The sequence below is a fragment of the Macaca nemestrina genome, chromosome 1 (assembly GCF_043159975.1).
Source record: "Macaca nemestrina isolate mMacNem1 chromosome 1, mMacNem.hap1, whole genome shotgun sequence".
NCBI lineage: Eukaryota > Metazoa > Chordata > Mammalia > Primates > Cercopithecidae > Macaca > Macaca nemestrina.
In genome coordinates, this window is record NC_092125.1 from 133910620 (window position 1) to 133926606 (window position 15987).

A 15987-nucleotide genomic window follows, 5' to 3' on the forward strand; every position below is an offset into this window, starting at 1 on the left:
ACTGTTACTGAAATATATGCTTTCTTCAAATGGGAACATCTGATCCTAGAGCATCTTAGAATCTTTTTACAGAATAAAGTCAGAAACATATTTAAGCAGAGGAAATGAAATATCCAGTCACAAAAAGGCCTTTGCCAATTTTCCAAGTCATGGTTGTTGTTTTTGTTTAGATTAAATTTAGATTAAATCATCTTAATTCATTTTTATTTTTTATTCATATTATTTTAATTAAATTACTCTCTGAATCATGCATACATGTTTATATTCCCTTTTACCTGTAATATGAAATTACTCATAGACATAAAGACTTGACCTATAAAAGACAGAAATAATAGGGCCCTTAATGATAGCTTCCTAAGTATATAATAACCAAGAATCTACTCACCTGTTGCCTCATAAGAAAGGTACTAGGACCAGGGATATATGTATACAGGCCACCTGTTTTGATATGTTATGTGGTGAAATGGTTGATGTAGGCTTTCAGCAACCCCAGTTGGCTTGCTTCTATTAACCTTGTAGTCAAAGATGGCAATACTAAATAGTTACTTATTTTAGATCATTAAGTTATTTCCTATTTTCTTACCAGTTTTTGCTCATTGGATAAAATACATAATGATAATCCATAGAAATTGAGAACTTTAGGACATCCTTTAGAAAGGGAAATATGGCTGAATGTCCCCATTTTAGAAATGAAAAAATCAAGACCTAGAGAAGTTTAATTTAAAGACCTAGAGAAACTGTATTTCACCCATTATATAAGATACACATTTTTTTTTTCACATGTTAACTTCTCTAAAACCAGGATGTTTCCTACAATCAACAGTATCTTACATTGGCTGTTGGCCAGGTAGCGATTGTGATGTTGTTGCCTGGTATGTATGAGCTTGGTTGCAATTGGACAGCTACATGAACTTGGTGGCATTACTGGACATTTGTAACTTCACATATCACTCAACAAACTCCTTAGGACCATTTGAGTAAATCCTAAGTTCTGGTTATGGTCTAAAAACTTGTGCTAATACCTTCTAGTTAGATGTACAAATCATCAGCAGTAAAATTCATATAATGAGTCTTAATGGCTCGGAAGAATATCGTGGAGTTTATGGTGAAGCATTCTTTTAAGAAAAGCTGCAGCACCAATGGCCATGATGGCATAAAGGGCGCTACTGTTTGGGAAAATAAGTACATCAACTATTCTTAGTCAAGTCCTTCATATTTTCTTTTTTATACACTGTAACATTGATATGCAAAAATGTGTTTAAAGTATAAAAAACCTCCTTCAATAAGCATAAAATAAAATTCTAAATAATAAGAAAACGTCATAGATTGAGAAACTTTTCTTTCTTAGTTGTAACCCATTCCTAAATATTGATGATGTATTACGTTTATGTTTATGTATTAAATTCATTGATTATGAATTTAATCAATTCTGATTTATTCTTATTTCCTCAGTTATTTTCTTATAAGCCAAGCTATCATCTATTCAGACTCTGAAGTAAAAACAAAAATATTCCAATTTTGATGAAGAAATCTAATCTTTATTTCTATGATTTTAGCACAATATACTCACACAATAGCTTTTATCTGTACTTAACAAAATACATTTATAGCACTTTACAAACTTTATCAGTTTGGAAAACATTGCATAACATTTTATTAAACACAATACTTTATATATACTATATATATTTTCATAATTTTATTTACTTTAAAAAGATAATTAACTCTCTTTATTCAATACTTGGTTTTATCAGTAAAGCACAGCCTAACAAAGGAAGAAGTGCTCCCATTAGCAAATAAGATAAATAGAACACTAAGAAGAGATACCACCTGTTAGTCTGATTTATTTTAAATTAAGGTACCAGTGGAATGTAAACAAATTTTTTTGTAATTTTTTTTTTACAAAAGACATGTTATCAAATATACATGCAGAGGTCTGAGTTCTAGTGTCTGTCATTACATGTCCTTAACAATGTGGTACAATTTGTTAAGTCATTAAAAACTGTAGCCTTTGGCACTTTGAGTAGAAAAAGAATATATCAATATTTATGTAAAGAAAAAAAAAACTTCAATGACTAGAGAAGTACTTTAAAATCTTTTGTTAAGAAATAGGAAAGATTAGGAAATATCATACTGCACCTGAAATGCTGTAGCAGGGGTTTTTGTTTGTTTGTTTTTGTTCTTCGGAGCACGAAAACCAACCCACCTTTCCCTCTACAAACTGGCAAAAGCCAGTAGAAGCATCATGATGGTGGTGGTGGTGAGAAGTGAGGAAGGCAACATTTTATTCCCACTCCCCTCTCTGAGAAGGAAATTGCCAGAAGGGATATGGTCAAGTCCATGTTTTATTGCCAGAGTTTTCAATTCTGCTGGTTTCAGCTAAATTCCTAATGCCTTAGAAGGTTGGTTTTTCTAGAAAGCTCTGCCCTTTTCATGTAGAAATTGATAATGATGTGATACTATTCATCTGTAAACAACTCCTTCTATTATTGGAAAGTGAGCTAAGATTAGATCAACCATCTCTGTGGTTTCCTCTCATCCCCTTGGCAATCATCAAGTATATATCAGAATTCTTATGAAATGGTGTTAAAAAGGTTTAATACTAAGTTCCAAGAACTGAATATGTCTTCATACTTTAAGTTGGAAAACACTCCAAAATATTTTGTTTTTATCTTCTTATTATCAATGGTATTGGTTTCCTTTGATTTAGGCTCAAGGCTTGATTCAGGAAAGGTAGCAAAAATGGTTGTTTGCATATTAAACTAAAACTGTGCGTATTCAGATATTTTGAAGTCACTCTTAATTTATACCGTGAGCTACTTTGACTTACCAATATGCATTTTTTTTTTCAGATTCTTCCTCTTGGTGTCCAATTAACAAAAATGTTTTAGAGACAAGGGTTGAACTTAACCAGTGTGGCTCTAATTTACTGGTCAGCAGGATATAGAAAAAAAAAGTTAATAATGTAGAACCAAATGGGACTTTTAGATTACTTGTTAAGATGGCAACCTATGCCAGCTAGTTGTAGACATCTAAGGGCAAACTTGACCAACATTTCTGGCAATGTAACCCACAATGTCAAGTTTTGGCTCAGATTTCTTGTTTGCAAATTCACAGCAGTATATTTTGCTCAAGGAATGTCAATTGTTATTTTTGCTTTTAAAGTAGGAGAATGTATCTATAACATCAAAAAATTAAGTTAAGGAGAAGCCATAGAAAGCAAAATATGATCACAACAATTTCAAAAAATTCTCTAAAATAATATATTTATAAAATTATGCAAATTTACTCACTAAGAAAACAGATTCATTAGCAGTACCTATACTTAAATAAAAAGTAAGCAGCAGAAGAACTATGCAGAAAAGTACTAGTTATTCCCTTTCACTGAAAATATTCCTACACAATTTTTGATGTTGAAGAAAGCAGAATTTTGAAGAAACGCACAAAAACCTTTTCTTTTTTTGACTGTGACAGAGCCACTACAGAGAAGCTGCGGGGTGTCCTATTCTAACACAAAGCAGCCAGCATCTTCTTAATAAAGTTGCATTTCTTTAACAAGGAATTGCACACCACTATTTCACAGCTAAATAGAGTTTGAGAGTTTACATGGTATATGTACTATAATAATCAGCACCAACCGTATTGAGCTGTAGGTGCAGATTCTGCAAAATGAATATATAATACTGCATGGCCTCTGCTGTAGGGAAAACGTGTGTGTTCTGGGTTCCCACAGCTCACTATAAAGAAAAATCCCCAAAGTTGGCACATTCAGGAAGTAAAATAGTATACATTTGAAGAAAACCACTTTCTTTTGATACTGCTTTCTGCAAAACCTTTTAAGTTTGACGACACGTCTTAAGAAAACTCTTCACACCATCACGTTAGTTAGGTTCTTGCATTGTGCTTTTCCCTCTCCTTGATGTGAGATCTACAAGTTTGAGTATAGCGGTTCTGAAAAGTTACAGAGTTCTGGGCTGATGGGAGACAATCTAGCTTGGTGAGACTTCCCAATTCGCTGGAACAGAGCACAGGTAGAATCGACAAATGGTCTTTTGGGAGTAGCCCAAATGATGGAATGGACATCACTCAATCCTTATAAGCCCGTGTGGGGGAGGTTCCTTTGTAGAAGATATTTCTAGTGTTTTCAGGGCTGTTGCTTCTTTCAGGGATTAGAATGATGTTGCCCTTTCTCCGCAGGGTGGAGTCGCGGGAAGAAGAAATGGACAGCGTCTCTGAGCCAATTTCGCTGCCCTCTACTGGGGTGACGCGGATGGTGGTAATTCCGTGGTGGTGATGCTCATTGCTATCAATGTTGCTTCTCTTGCGATCTCCAGAACCAAAGCTGTCTTTCAGAGACTCACAGCTTTCTGAGTCTCTGTTGAGATCGTTGAGCTCGTAAGTTTGGCGAAGGCTGCCTTTTTCAGGGGCTTTCCACTTCCAGGAGCCACTGCCTTCACCTTCAGTGGACGGGATCTGTATGATGGGCCTGTTGTTCTCTGGGTGAGCCTCAACCCTCACTATCCCACTGGGCTCATGGTCTGTCAAGGTTTTATAGCGGATGGAGCCAGTGCAGGAGACCGTGCTGCCTTCCGTGTTCTTGGGGCTGCTTTGGAGGACACCCTGCTGCTTGGACATGGCTATGACTTGCATGATTCGGGGCTGGCTGTTGCTTCTGTTACAGGCCACAGTCTTCTCAGCAGCTTTTAACCACTTGGCCCGAGCAGAGCTGCTTTTGGGGGAGGTGCTTATGTTTTCCTGAGTCTCCTCAGGGATGTGCACCAATTGTGAGGACCCAGGACGGGACTGAATGGACACTCTTGGCCCTCCAGGCATGCTGTTGTTACATCCGGGGACAGCGCCAGGCTGGATCTTGAGGTACTGGTTGCCAGGACCGTGGTGGTCTCCATTCACCCCTACCCTCGAAGGCTCTGAGCTTGACCTCATTTCTATGGATCTGGGTGGTGACTGTCCAGGCTCAGGCTCTATAACTTGCAAGGACAACTTTCGACTTTCATTCTTATTCTTCCACTGGGTGAGGAGCTGCTTTGATCGAGCGGAATCCATAGAGGCGTGAATGCTCGCATTTCTTCTGACAGGGTCTTCTACAGATGGGGTATTGGCTCGCGGCAAGGTATTGCTGAAGGTAACCATGTTCTCTTTCCCCATGGGGCTCCGTGGAGTAATGATTTCCACATCAGCATTTGCTCTTTTGAGGTTTGTCAACGAGCTGGCATCTCTGTGGTTTCGGTTGAGGATGCCTTCCGTATGAGCAATTCCATCACTGCTACTACCATTTTTAGCAGATAAAACTCGGTTGGGATCTTGATTGAGGTCTGTCAGAGACCTGAGGGCGTCTCTGTGCTGAAACATACTCTCATCACTGGGCAGGAAATTCCCCACAGCATATAAGCCCTAGTGTTTGAGAAAAAGCAATAAATATCATGCACTAGAAGACTGTCACGAGGATTTCCTTAGAATACCCACTGAAGTACATACATAGGTATACGCTTCTTACACACCATTGACTAATACAAATAATGAAACATGAAAACTGTATTTTTGCAGGGAAATAGTTAGTTATATCATAAATCACTGCATGAATTGCTCAGCAATGTGAACCCCATTCTTTTCTCCATCCTATTGGATGTTTTTGTCAATCTTATCTTGTGTATTTTTTCAGAAGAAAAAGCAGACAAGAGAGAAATAAGGACTTTTTTTCCTGCTTTTCAAAGCAATTCATTTCTCCAGATTTAGGAACTTCTTGTTGAGTGACATCTCAAATGGCTTAAATGATTTATTTTACCTTCCATTTTCAATCATATGATGGAAAGTAGAAGAGGTGTACAAAATATAGAACAATATATCATTCATAAAACATGATATCTGGTTTTGAAATAAGGTCAGAGACATGTATTATTGCTACCCACACTGAGTACAGCCTTGTGTGTTCGTCATTGTACAGGGTGCTCTTGGAAGAGAGGGCAAAAACCATCACCAGACTAGGGTACCTAGATTCTTTCCTGATTTAAACTTGGTCATAAGTTGGGAAATACTCTTTGATCAATTTAGTACCATTGCACTAAATTTGAGCCAGATTTTATTTAATTTTTTCTTCATACACAGTGTATCTTTTTTTTTTTTAATTTATTTTTTTATTTTTTAGATTTGGGAAGCAAAATTTGGAAAAAGCCTAAAGTTCAGCCTCAAAATCATTACCCTTTTGGCACATAGAAGATCTAATCCCTGCTGGACTTTCAGTTTTTGAGATACTTGGTTTAGAGATAAAATCAAGCAGCAGACACCTATTTGCATGCTAATTTCAAAAGGAGGTAACCACTGTCTATTTTTCAAGTCAAAACAAAAAAAATTGATTTAACATTTTATAGAATGCTTAACAATGAACAAAACGTTGGCTTAGAACTGAAAATTTTCCAATTTTAGGGCAAGAGTGCAGACAGAAATGGAATAAAGTCAAGCTCCTGCCTCTTCGAGTAGTTTAATTCCTTCTTCTAAGTATCTTTCTATGCTCTCACCCGAATGAGCAATCCCTACATGAATTCTATTAATAATTGTACTTAAATTTGTAAGTTGGGGAAAATCCTCCACTAAACTATAAGCTCTCCGTACAAGTACAGCCATGTGTCGCTTAATGACAGGGATACATTGTAAGAAATGCATTGACAGGTGATTTTGTCATTGTGTGAACATCATAAAGTTCACCTACACAAATCTAGATGGTATAGCTTACCACACACCTAGGGTCTATGGTATAGCCTATTGCTCCTAGGCTGCAAAATCCTACAGCATGTTACTATACTGAATACTCTAGGGAATTGTAACACAATGGTAAGCACTTGCATATCTAAATATAGAAAACATATAGAAAAAATTCAGTACTTCAATCTTATGGGATCATCGTGGTATTATATATGTGGTCCATGGTTGACCAAAATATCATTATGCGATACATAACTGTAGTTGTTTAATTCTTGTTATGACATGGGACAGAGAGTTAGTATCTTTATTTTGTAGGTTAAGAAACAGGCTTCTGAGAAGCTGTGTGACTTGGCTAAGTGGAGGAAAATCTGGATTCATAATCAAATCCTTTGGGCTATAAATCCCACACTAATTCCAGGACATCATGAAATGACACACATGCAAAAAGCGATACATAAACTAGAGAGTGGCATTTCCAATCTTCTTTATTTCTTCTGCAATGCACATTGCCAACACTCCTATAGGTAATCCAGGCTTATGCACAATTTCTGGCACACTAACTTTAATTTGATCCCTTTCTCCTGCACTGAAGAATGCATGTGAGTAAAAATAACTTTTAAAGTGACAATCTTGACTATGCTGGTTTATGAAAATAAAAAAAAAAACGTATAAAATTATAGCACACTTCAGTCCTTTACCTGTATTTCGGTAATCATTTTCTTGTAATACCTTTCCAAGGGCACTAAGACCACGTGATTGAGAACTGTAGCTACAGATAATTTATTTTTATTTCTGTCAGCTCTTCTCAGTTTCTTTCATTATTGCCTTTTCTTCTGCTTGTAACTTGTTTATTGGTATTCCCTGGCTCCCTTTTATTTTTATGACCTGGCAATTTTATATACCCGTAGTAACTACAATGGTACTTCCATTAAATAATATCCTTCTCCAGTACTAATTGCTTTTTTGAACTCCAGAAGCAACTACTCAACTGGTTATTGATTCAATTGATCCTCTCAACTCCCTTTACCCCTACAAATCTGCTTCATCTGTCATTTACCTGGTCTGCTAATGAAGTCATCATTGATCCAGTGTTCAATGCTGGAAACCTGACCATTATGTCTCCTTCCTCCTGTTCCGCCACCTTCCACTTCCACTTGCTTTTTCAGATGCCTGTCTCTTTGCATATGTAGTTTCTTCTTCTTGAATGCCCTCCCTCCTCTCTTTACCCCATGGAACTCTCATTAAAAACAACAACAACAACAGCAACACACACACACATCACTTTTGTGACGTGTTTTCTAACGTCCTTAGGCAGTTTGCTATTCCCAAAATACTTTGTTCATACCCTGTTATATCATTGAACATGTTGTAACCATTTATATTTATGTTATTCTTTACATTGTAAACTTCTAAAGAATACATCTTATTTCTCAGTGTTTTCATGTTCAATACAATCCCTGGCACAGATTAGATATTGAATAAATGTAAAATGCATGAATGCATGCATGCATGACAAAATGAAATGGACAATCTCACTTTCCTTATGCTGAGGATATTTCCCTTAGAGGAAGACCACTCTTGAAAAAAGAGTAGTGTTAAAGAAGTCAATACTAATTGTATCACAGTAACATTCAGGTGCTAAATTTGTGGTGTTGGGAAAGTTATATAACCTTTAACTAAATTTTTGTTTCCACTAACCTTACTTTTGGCAATAATCACTTTCCTCATCTGTAACATTATAATTGTACTATCAATAGAAGTCCCTGCCCACCTCCTGTTTGGTGGGCATAAAGACAAAATTCAAAAATCTTTTTAAAATTACAATTTTTGGCTCATAGTAAGAGTTCAATAAATGATTTTGTTGAAAGTGGGATATGTGTTTTGGCATAGAATGGAGATGTGGCCATTTCCTTGTAAATTTAAAATATATTGCAAGGAAGTTATTATAGTGCAAAATATTCTCTGCATGTTTTCCATTTTAAACTTTGGTTTATAAGATAATAGTAAATTATTTACCAAGTACAGTGCAATTCCTCCTCCTATTAAAAAGCCACAATAGACATCAACTGGATGGTTCTTATACTGAGTTATCCGTGTTAGCCCGCAGATTATTCCACAGATGATAAATGTGAAGACCAAGAGAGGTTTCAGAAGCTTAGAGGAATCCGTTAATGTGGAATTGAAGTACATCTTAAAAATGGAAGAAGTGGGTTAAGTATGTTAGAAAGGCCATTTTATTAGTAAATTATAATCAAATAAAAAGTTAAAAGTCTGATACAACTGACTTCAGTTTTACTGTTTCATTCCCCCTTCCTATGGCTATGTTCTGTACCTGCCAAGAAGAGATATGCATGATGAAATTTACCAAATAAATAACAGATCTCTCATTTAATTATATGAAGGTTGGAAAAATACCAAACCAGTAGAGTTAGCCATTTAACTGTTTAGTCTCCATGTTACTTGTCATATAATTTCGTTCATTTTTCTCAGGAAAGACTTCACGGACTATTGTATAAATTAGATAAAATGACTATTCATTGTGCAACATTTCCAAATTTACACTGACCTAAAACTTATTGTTACAGAAATACTAAAGTAGCATATGTGTGTGCATGTGTTTGTGTGTGTGTATGTGTGTGCACGTTGTATGTCTTTGTGGGTACTTATTGTGATTCTTTCAAGTTTTGTAACATTCCTATAATTCACAATATCCTTCCATGAAGTATAATATTAAAGGGATACCAGAATAAATAAATATTATTATAACTGTGTAGAAAAATTCCTTTACTGTACTATTTTTTATAGTAGCGTTTGATTTCTGCTTTGGATGCCATTGTATTTTAAGGCTGCAGTACTAAATTTACCATTCTGTTATTACATGGGTATATCATCTAATTAGTCACCTGGAGACAACATTCATTGCTCAGATTTTCTGCAGAACACAACTCAACAAAAAGAACCAGTTACTTACCGAAACATACACAGCTGCAAAGGCAGCAAGGGTTGCATGTTGAGAAGGGAAGGACTTTCTGCCAAAAGAAGATAGTCAAATTATGCCTTGTAGTTCAGATACACTGTTAGCAATAATCTCAAAGACACTGAGTGGTTAGAACGTTCAACTTAAAATCACAAGACAATAAGCAATAATTTTGCTTTCTGTTCAGCTTTCTGGTGAAAGACCTTAGTGATAAAGTAAATACTGCTAGTCACCATTAATATTAACAAATAATAGTGATGTACTTTCCAGTATAAAGAACTGCTAGCTTGGCAAGGGGCCGCTTCATTACATCACTAGAACGATGGTTGAAAGTAGAAATGGATTGGAAAACATCATTGTTCTTTGGTGTAAGAGTTATACCAGTTCAAAGTAACAGCTCACAAAACCTAGCTGTAAATTTTTTCTATGCTCCTAAATACATTGTTTTATTTACATAGAATTTTTTAAAAATGAAGTTATTTTCTCATGGCATTGGATCTAAATGTATATTATTAATACTCTAGAAAGCATAAGAAAAGTCTAATTTTAACAAAACGTTTCTCTACAAAATTAACAAAATGTAGTACACTTTACAGTAATTTCATCTCAAGAATCATAAATCATGTTGTTTAAACAGTTTAAAGAGCAGGCAAGGATGGTGAAGAGACACTGAAAAGGGCAGGCGAAAGAAGAATAGAGACTTGTTTCAATGAATTAAAAAATTAGAAAAAATAAAATTCACTTAAATTATTGCCTTCCTAATTATTTGGTACCATGATAAAGAAGATCCCTATTCAATAGAGATAAGTTAATATAATAGGACTGAGAAAAAAATAGAGGACATAGGTCTTGGCTGTAGGTCCAAAATTATTGAATGATACATGAGAACCTTAATGTGTATAATCACATAACATCAGGCTTTAATTATTCAGTTGTACCTATTAACTTATTTTTGACTCCTTAGTGAATATTTGGGAACTTATTGAATGGAAAATTCAATTCTTACAATAATTAATTGGCCCTTATCCCTCTGCAATTTATTTCTTTTGAGCCTCTAAACTACTATCTCTTGTCATATAAGTTTATTTTTGCTTTATTTATTAAAAATTTATGCGTTGGTAATTTCTTGAGTTTCCTTTATATTCTGACATGTAAGGCCAGAAGCTATGCACACCTAGGTTCATTCAAAGAATGAATGAACTTAGTGGCACAGAGTCTGGGGCATGAGTTAGACCTGATTGAAAGAAATCATATGCAATCCTAGATGTTACCCCTTCTCAAACTTTACAAAAAGGAAAATTCACATTTTTTTAATATAACATGTAATGGAGATACAACTTTCATATGTGTTTAGTCTTCCATTTAAACCAGTCCTAGAGTTATATTGACTGTCAGCCATGACTGACTATAAATATTCTGAAATAAACCATTATAGTAACCTAAAACCATAATGAGTATAGGATCGATCACAAAACATGGTGGAGTTTGGTGATATAGGGACTAGTAGCAAGAAGGTGGGCTGAAATTTGGAGACATAGGGAAGAATGTGGAATAAGCCCCCAACAGGTTTCTACGGTTTAGTCATTGACGAGATCATTGAATTGAAAAGAAAAATAAAAAAAAAAAACCATTACGACTGAAAAAGCCATGCTTAAAGTGATACTCCAAACAGCATTTGAATAATGAAAACAATGATGCAGAGTGTTTTTAGACCTATTTCTAACCTGCCACTGTTGATAACTGTGAGGTCAGATCCTGAGCAAATATCTTCCACAATGTAGGAATTTTCTTTGCAAGATACATTCAGAGAGGTATAGTTTGGTTTGCACACAGTCAGAAAGTAAGGTGCTTGATATCCTGTGGACAGCTGTATGATATCTGTAATAAGAGCTGTAGAGCATAGTCCAAATACATGAACACCTATAAGCAAAATGAAAGAAATTGTTACCAAGTTGGTGGTTGTGTCAGCATCAAACGTATTCATTAAACATTAATGAATTAAGATCTTAAAATCTATTATGCTCATTTTCTCTAAGTTAATTTCAAGAAGACAGTATAGAAAATTCCTAAACTTCTAAACAGATATTTACGGCCAAAGTAAAGGCAATGAGTATCTCCAAAGTAGTAACTTTAGGCACTTTTGTTAATTTGGTTATAAAGGACCAATTCTTAACATTAACTGTAAGTCACTTGTCAGACACTTGGAGCATGCTAAGGTATGATTTGAGAGGAATGACATGTGTGGAATGAAGCAAAATTTAAAGTAGTTTTAATTTGCTTAGCATTTTTAAGTTGCCAGGGTTATTTCTCCCTGATGGTCTCTAACACTAGCCACAGTCGTCACACTCTGCAGAATCCATTCTAATTCTCTTCAAGCTGTGATCATACTAGGAATGCTAATTAAAGCAGAGACAACGTCAGGCAGGCCCTGACATGGAAATGACAATCATATCCTAGGTACACTAATGTGGGGAGCCTACCTGTGTGTTTGGAATTTGGACATGCTGTTCTTACATCTCTTGGTCCAAATTCTTTTTTCTCTCTCTCCTAGGACCAGTCTTAAACCATAAAATAAAAAATCCTTGCACTTGTACATGCAAACTCCATATCTTCTTGAAATTGCTTGCTTGGCCTTATCTTTGGGAGTCCAACTCTCTGCTCACAGGCACATGATCTGGAACCTGCTCACTCTAGGTTTTCTTGTCACCCTAGATTCATTCTGACTTGACAGCTTGCATTCTGATTCATGAGTTACTCATAGAAATCATTATGAGAGGACCAGGGTAATTCTTCAGTCACCGCCTCCAGACCAAGAGTGCTGGCTTGCACATTACCCTGTTTTGCATTTTTCTTCACTGCTTACTGTCACCTAACCACCACTCCTCCAATTGCTTCTCCACCCACACACCTGGGATTCATGACACAGAAACTTTGTTGCCACATTCTAATTCCTAGAAGCATGCGAAGACTTACTTTTTCCTTCGGATAATGGACTTTCTAGACCTATTGCTGACGCAGGCTCTGGAACATGTTCTCTAGGGTGGAATGGATCATCCTTCCAGTCGAGAGAGGGTATGTGGCCCTTTGTCCACAGTATTTTGTTACATTAGGGAATATTTTCTCTGTGTTCAGCTACATGTCCTGGAGTTTTATTTCCTTGCCTGAGTTTGCGATGCTGTTAAGCTGTCTATTGTTTTCTTATCTTCTCAATGTGATGGGAAGAAAATGCTTAGTGGAGCAGAGTCCGGGGCATGAGTTAGACCTGATTTTTCCTCTTGTGGGAAAGAAATTTGTGTATAATTATCTACTAGGGATTAAGCAAAGCCATCAATTATTTTGAGCTTATATGTTATAGGTAAAAATAATTTTATGCCGACTTACTGGGAATGAATAGAAAACATTCAGGTGGGTGTGATGTATTGTGGGTGACTATTCAACTATATTAAAAAAAATAAAAGACCTATGACTGGAACAACATTAAGATGGCCCCATGCTATGCAGAAGAGACAAAGGTTTAAAAACTGGTTTGATTCAGATGATGATAGCCAGGTCTATAGATTTTCTATAGGTCTCATGAAAGAGGAAAGGTAACATTAGGGGCTACAACCAAGGAAAAATGGCCATGATGCAGTACTCAATGGTGACATTTCAAAGTGTAGTAACTTCTGGATAAAAACACTCCAGGAAAATTGAAATGGAATCATTCGTGTGACTGAAGTAATTTCTGAAGAGTTGTCTGTTCATTCTGGCCTGCTGACGTTTGTTCTCCATTTTAAAAAACTGAACACAGATCCACCGAAACCATTTTAAAATAAATTCATGCTTCAACCAGAGCTAAGGCACAAATAAGTTGAAATGCATGGCATATTAGCTCTCAAAACAAGGGCAACAAATGTAAATAACACATTTCAGATACAAAGCCCAAATTTTGGTGTTTTAACAGTTTCTTGTACAATGTAAAACTCATCATGTACTGAAATTATACATCTAAATTTTAGTGTAAGAGACTTAATATCTATAATTAAATATGACATTTCTATTTGAAAAAGAAAACATTTCTTTTCTTTGTGGTTCCCCACACCCACCAACGAATCTGACGGCTCGTCTGAGGAAGGAGTTGAAGTTGCAGCCTCCGGCATTAATATTGGGCTCCAGTCCAACCCCATTTCTTCTTTTGGAGAGGCAACAGTAGAGAATTCCTTCTCCTACCATAATCTGCAAAGATAGAAGGGTATTCAGGAAAAGGCATGTTGGAATACCTGTTAAGCCAACAGGTATAAAGGAATTACATGTCACTTTTTAACATATCAATTCAATAAAGTAAGGATGTAAATTTTCTTAAAAGTTTTAGAGGCACAGTAATTTCTTCTGAGAATTTGATCAAGCAGTGAGAATTAAGTAATCAGGCCACTCTAATGAGATTTGGTAGGGTCTTCTGGACTCTTATGTACTGGAAGATTTTACCAGCAGATTAGGTCCATAAATCAATTTGGGATTGAGCAGAAGGATCAATCCATGGAAAGTGTGTGAATGTAGAAAGGTGCTGTCTACAGCATAGCTGTCCCATAAATATTTCTGCAATGATAGAACTGTCCTTCACACTGTCCAATACAGTAGCCACTACCCATATGTGGGTATTGATCACTTGAAATATAGCTACCACAAATGAGTAGCTGAATTTTTAGTCTTATTCCATTGTATTAATTATTTAAAAATTAAATAAACAAATATAAAATGAAGTGGCCACGGGTGGCTAGTGGCTGTCTTATCAGAGAATGCAGATTACAAGAGAATCTAGGTCAGCAGGATAATATTTCCTAGGTATAGACATTTAGACAATGTGTTCACAATGGACAGAGAATCATACAGTAGTATCAAGAGGACTCTCTTAAGATAAGGAACAGGGCACTTTGCTGTAGGATTTTAGGACCTGTGAGATCAATGAAGGAACTCAATGTGATTTAGACATGATTTTCTTCAGTAAGTTTTCTTTGAAACCTCTTACTGTACCCTAAATTGAATTACATCTCCATCTATGTGGCTCCCTTATCTTGTCCTTCCCTCTAGCATAGCTTTATGAAATTGTTCATTTGGCTGTCTCTCACTAGACTGGGGCCTTCTGAAGGAAGAACCATTTCTTATTTATCTTTCACCTTCACTGTCTAGCACAGTGCCTGGCACGGTGAGATTTGCATGTTTGGCTTTTACTGTGGGACTCACATTTGCTAACTACCTTAGGCATTTGGGTTGTCAATTATCCTGTACAACAGAAGCAAGATTTAAAATGATCCATTTTATTCATGAAAAAGTTTTTCAAATATTTGAGAGAATTGTGCCTAAAAGATTGTTGTGAAATTAGATATTGGTTTGCTATAAATGTGTGGAGCTGAGGAAAGTACGATTAGTGAGATACTAACAGTCTCTTAAATGAGATACTAACAGTCTCTTAAATACAAATAATCATGTCACTGTAAATATTATAACTCTGATTAGGACTGAAACAAGTTTTCCAGGGAAAACCTCTCAGTTGTCATTACTAGCTTAACATTTATTTTATGAAGTGTTCAAAATTACAGTTAAAAAACAAAGCTAATGACAGTAAGCCTATGGCCTTCTGCTTTGAATACTTAAATGACTATATTTACTTTTGTAGGGAATATGGTACATGTTTAATTATAAATAATCTTACTTTGTATAAAAAATTTAAAGAATAATTATCACAGTAGAACTCTACATATAACCATATGTGTGAAAATCATGTGGCATAATAAACTCTTTTAAAATCAATCATTATAGAAACAATCAAAAGGAATTCATTTCAAACCATTGGATGCTGAGTTAACCATGTATACTTTTTGAAAAATACAGTCCTACATTAGCATTTCAAGTTAGACATGGAAATTCAATAGATTCTATACTCTGTGTAGACAGATACAACATAATACAGCACTTACACAGAGTAATATAACTGCTACCTCAAAATCATCATCTCCAGAAAATTAACCACTTATTCCTGAAATGTATTGTATTCAGCTAAAAGAGATTAATTTCACCTTCACTTCCTCAATAAAAATTCTGTGAATAATTTTGTTTTCTCTTTGTATTTGTAATGATTCATGTCTTGTCCATGAGTGTTGAATTACATAAGAATTTATCTGTATTTTGTCATACAATACAACAGTCATTATCTCAAATGACCTTGAGACCTTGAGATTTCAGGAGTTTTTTTTTTTTTTTTTTTTTTTTTTTTTTTTTTTTTTTTTTTGAGACTGAGTCTTGCTCTGTAGGCCAGG

At 35.5% G+C, this 15987-nt stretch overlaps 1 protein-coding gene across 1 annotated transcript in view; it reads right to left on the bottom strand.

Moving 5' to 3' along the window:
• Positions 1–1516: 1516 nt before the first annotated feature.
• LOC105485452 (phospholipid phosphatase related 4) overlaps positions 1517–15987 on the bottom strand; it is a 45195-nt gene continuing 30724 nt past the window's right edge. Inside the window, exons 3-7 of the mRNA XM_011747815.3 lie at positions 13780–13909; positions 11419–11614; positions 9689–9746; positions 8734–8907; positions 1517–5412 (exon numbers count right to left, since the gene is read on the bottom strand). Of these exons, the coding sequence (XP_011746117.1) occupies positions 4087–5412; positions 8734–8907; positions 9689–9746; positions 11419–11614; positions 13780–13909 (1884 nt within the window). The 3' untranslated portion in view covers positions 1517–4086. The remainder of the gene's footprint in view (positions 5413–8733; positions 8908–9688; positions 9747–11418; positions 11615–13779; positions 13910–15987) is intronic.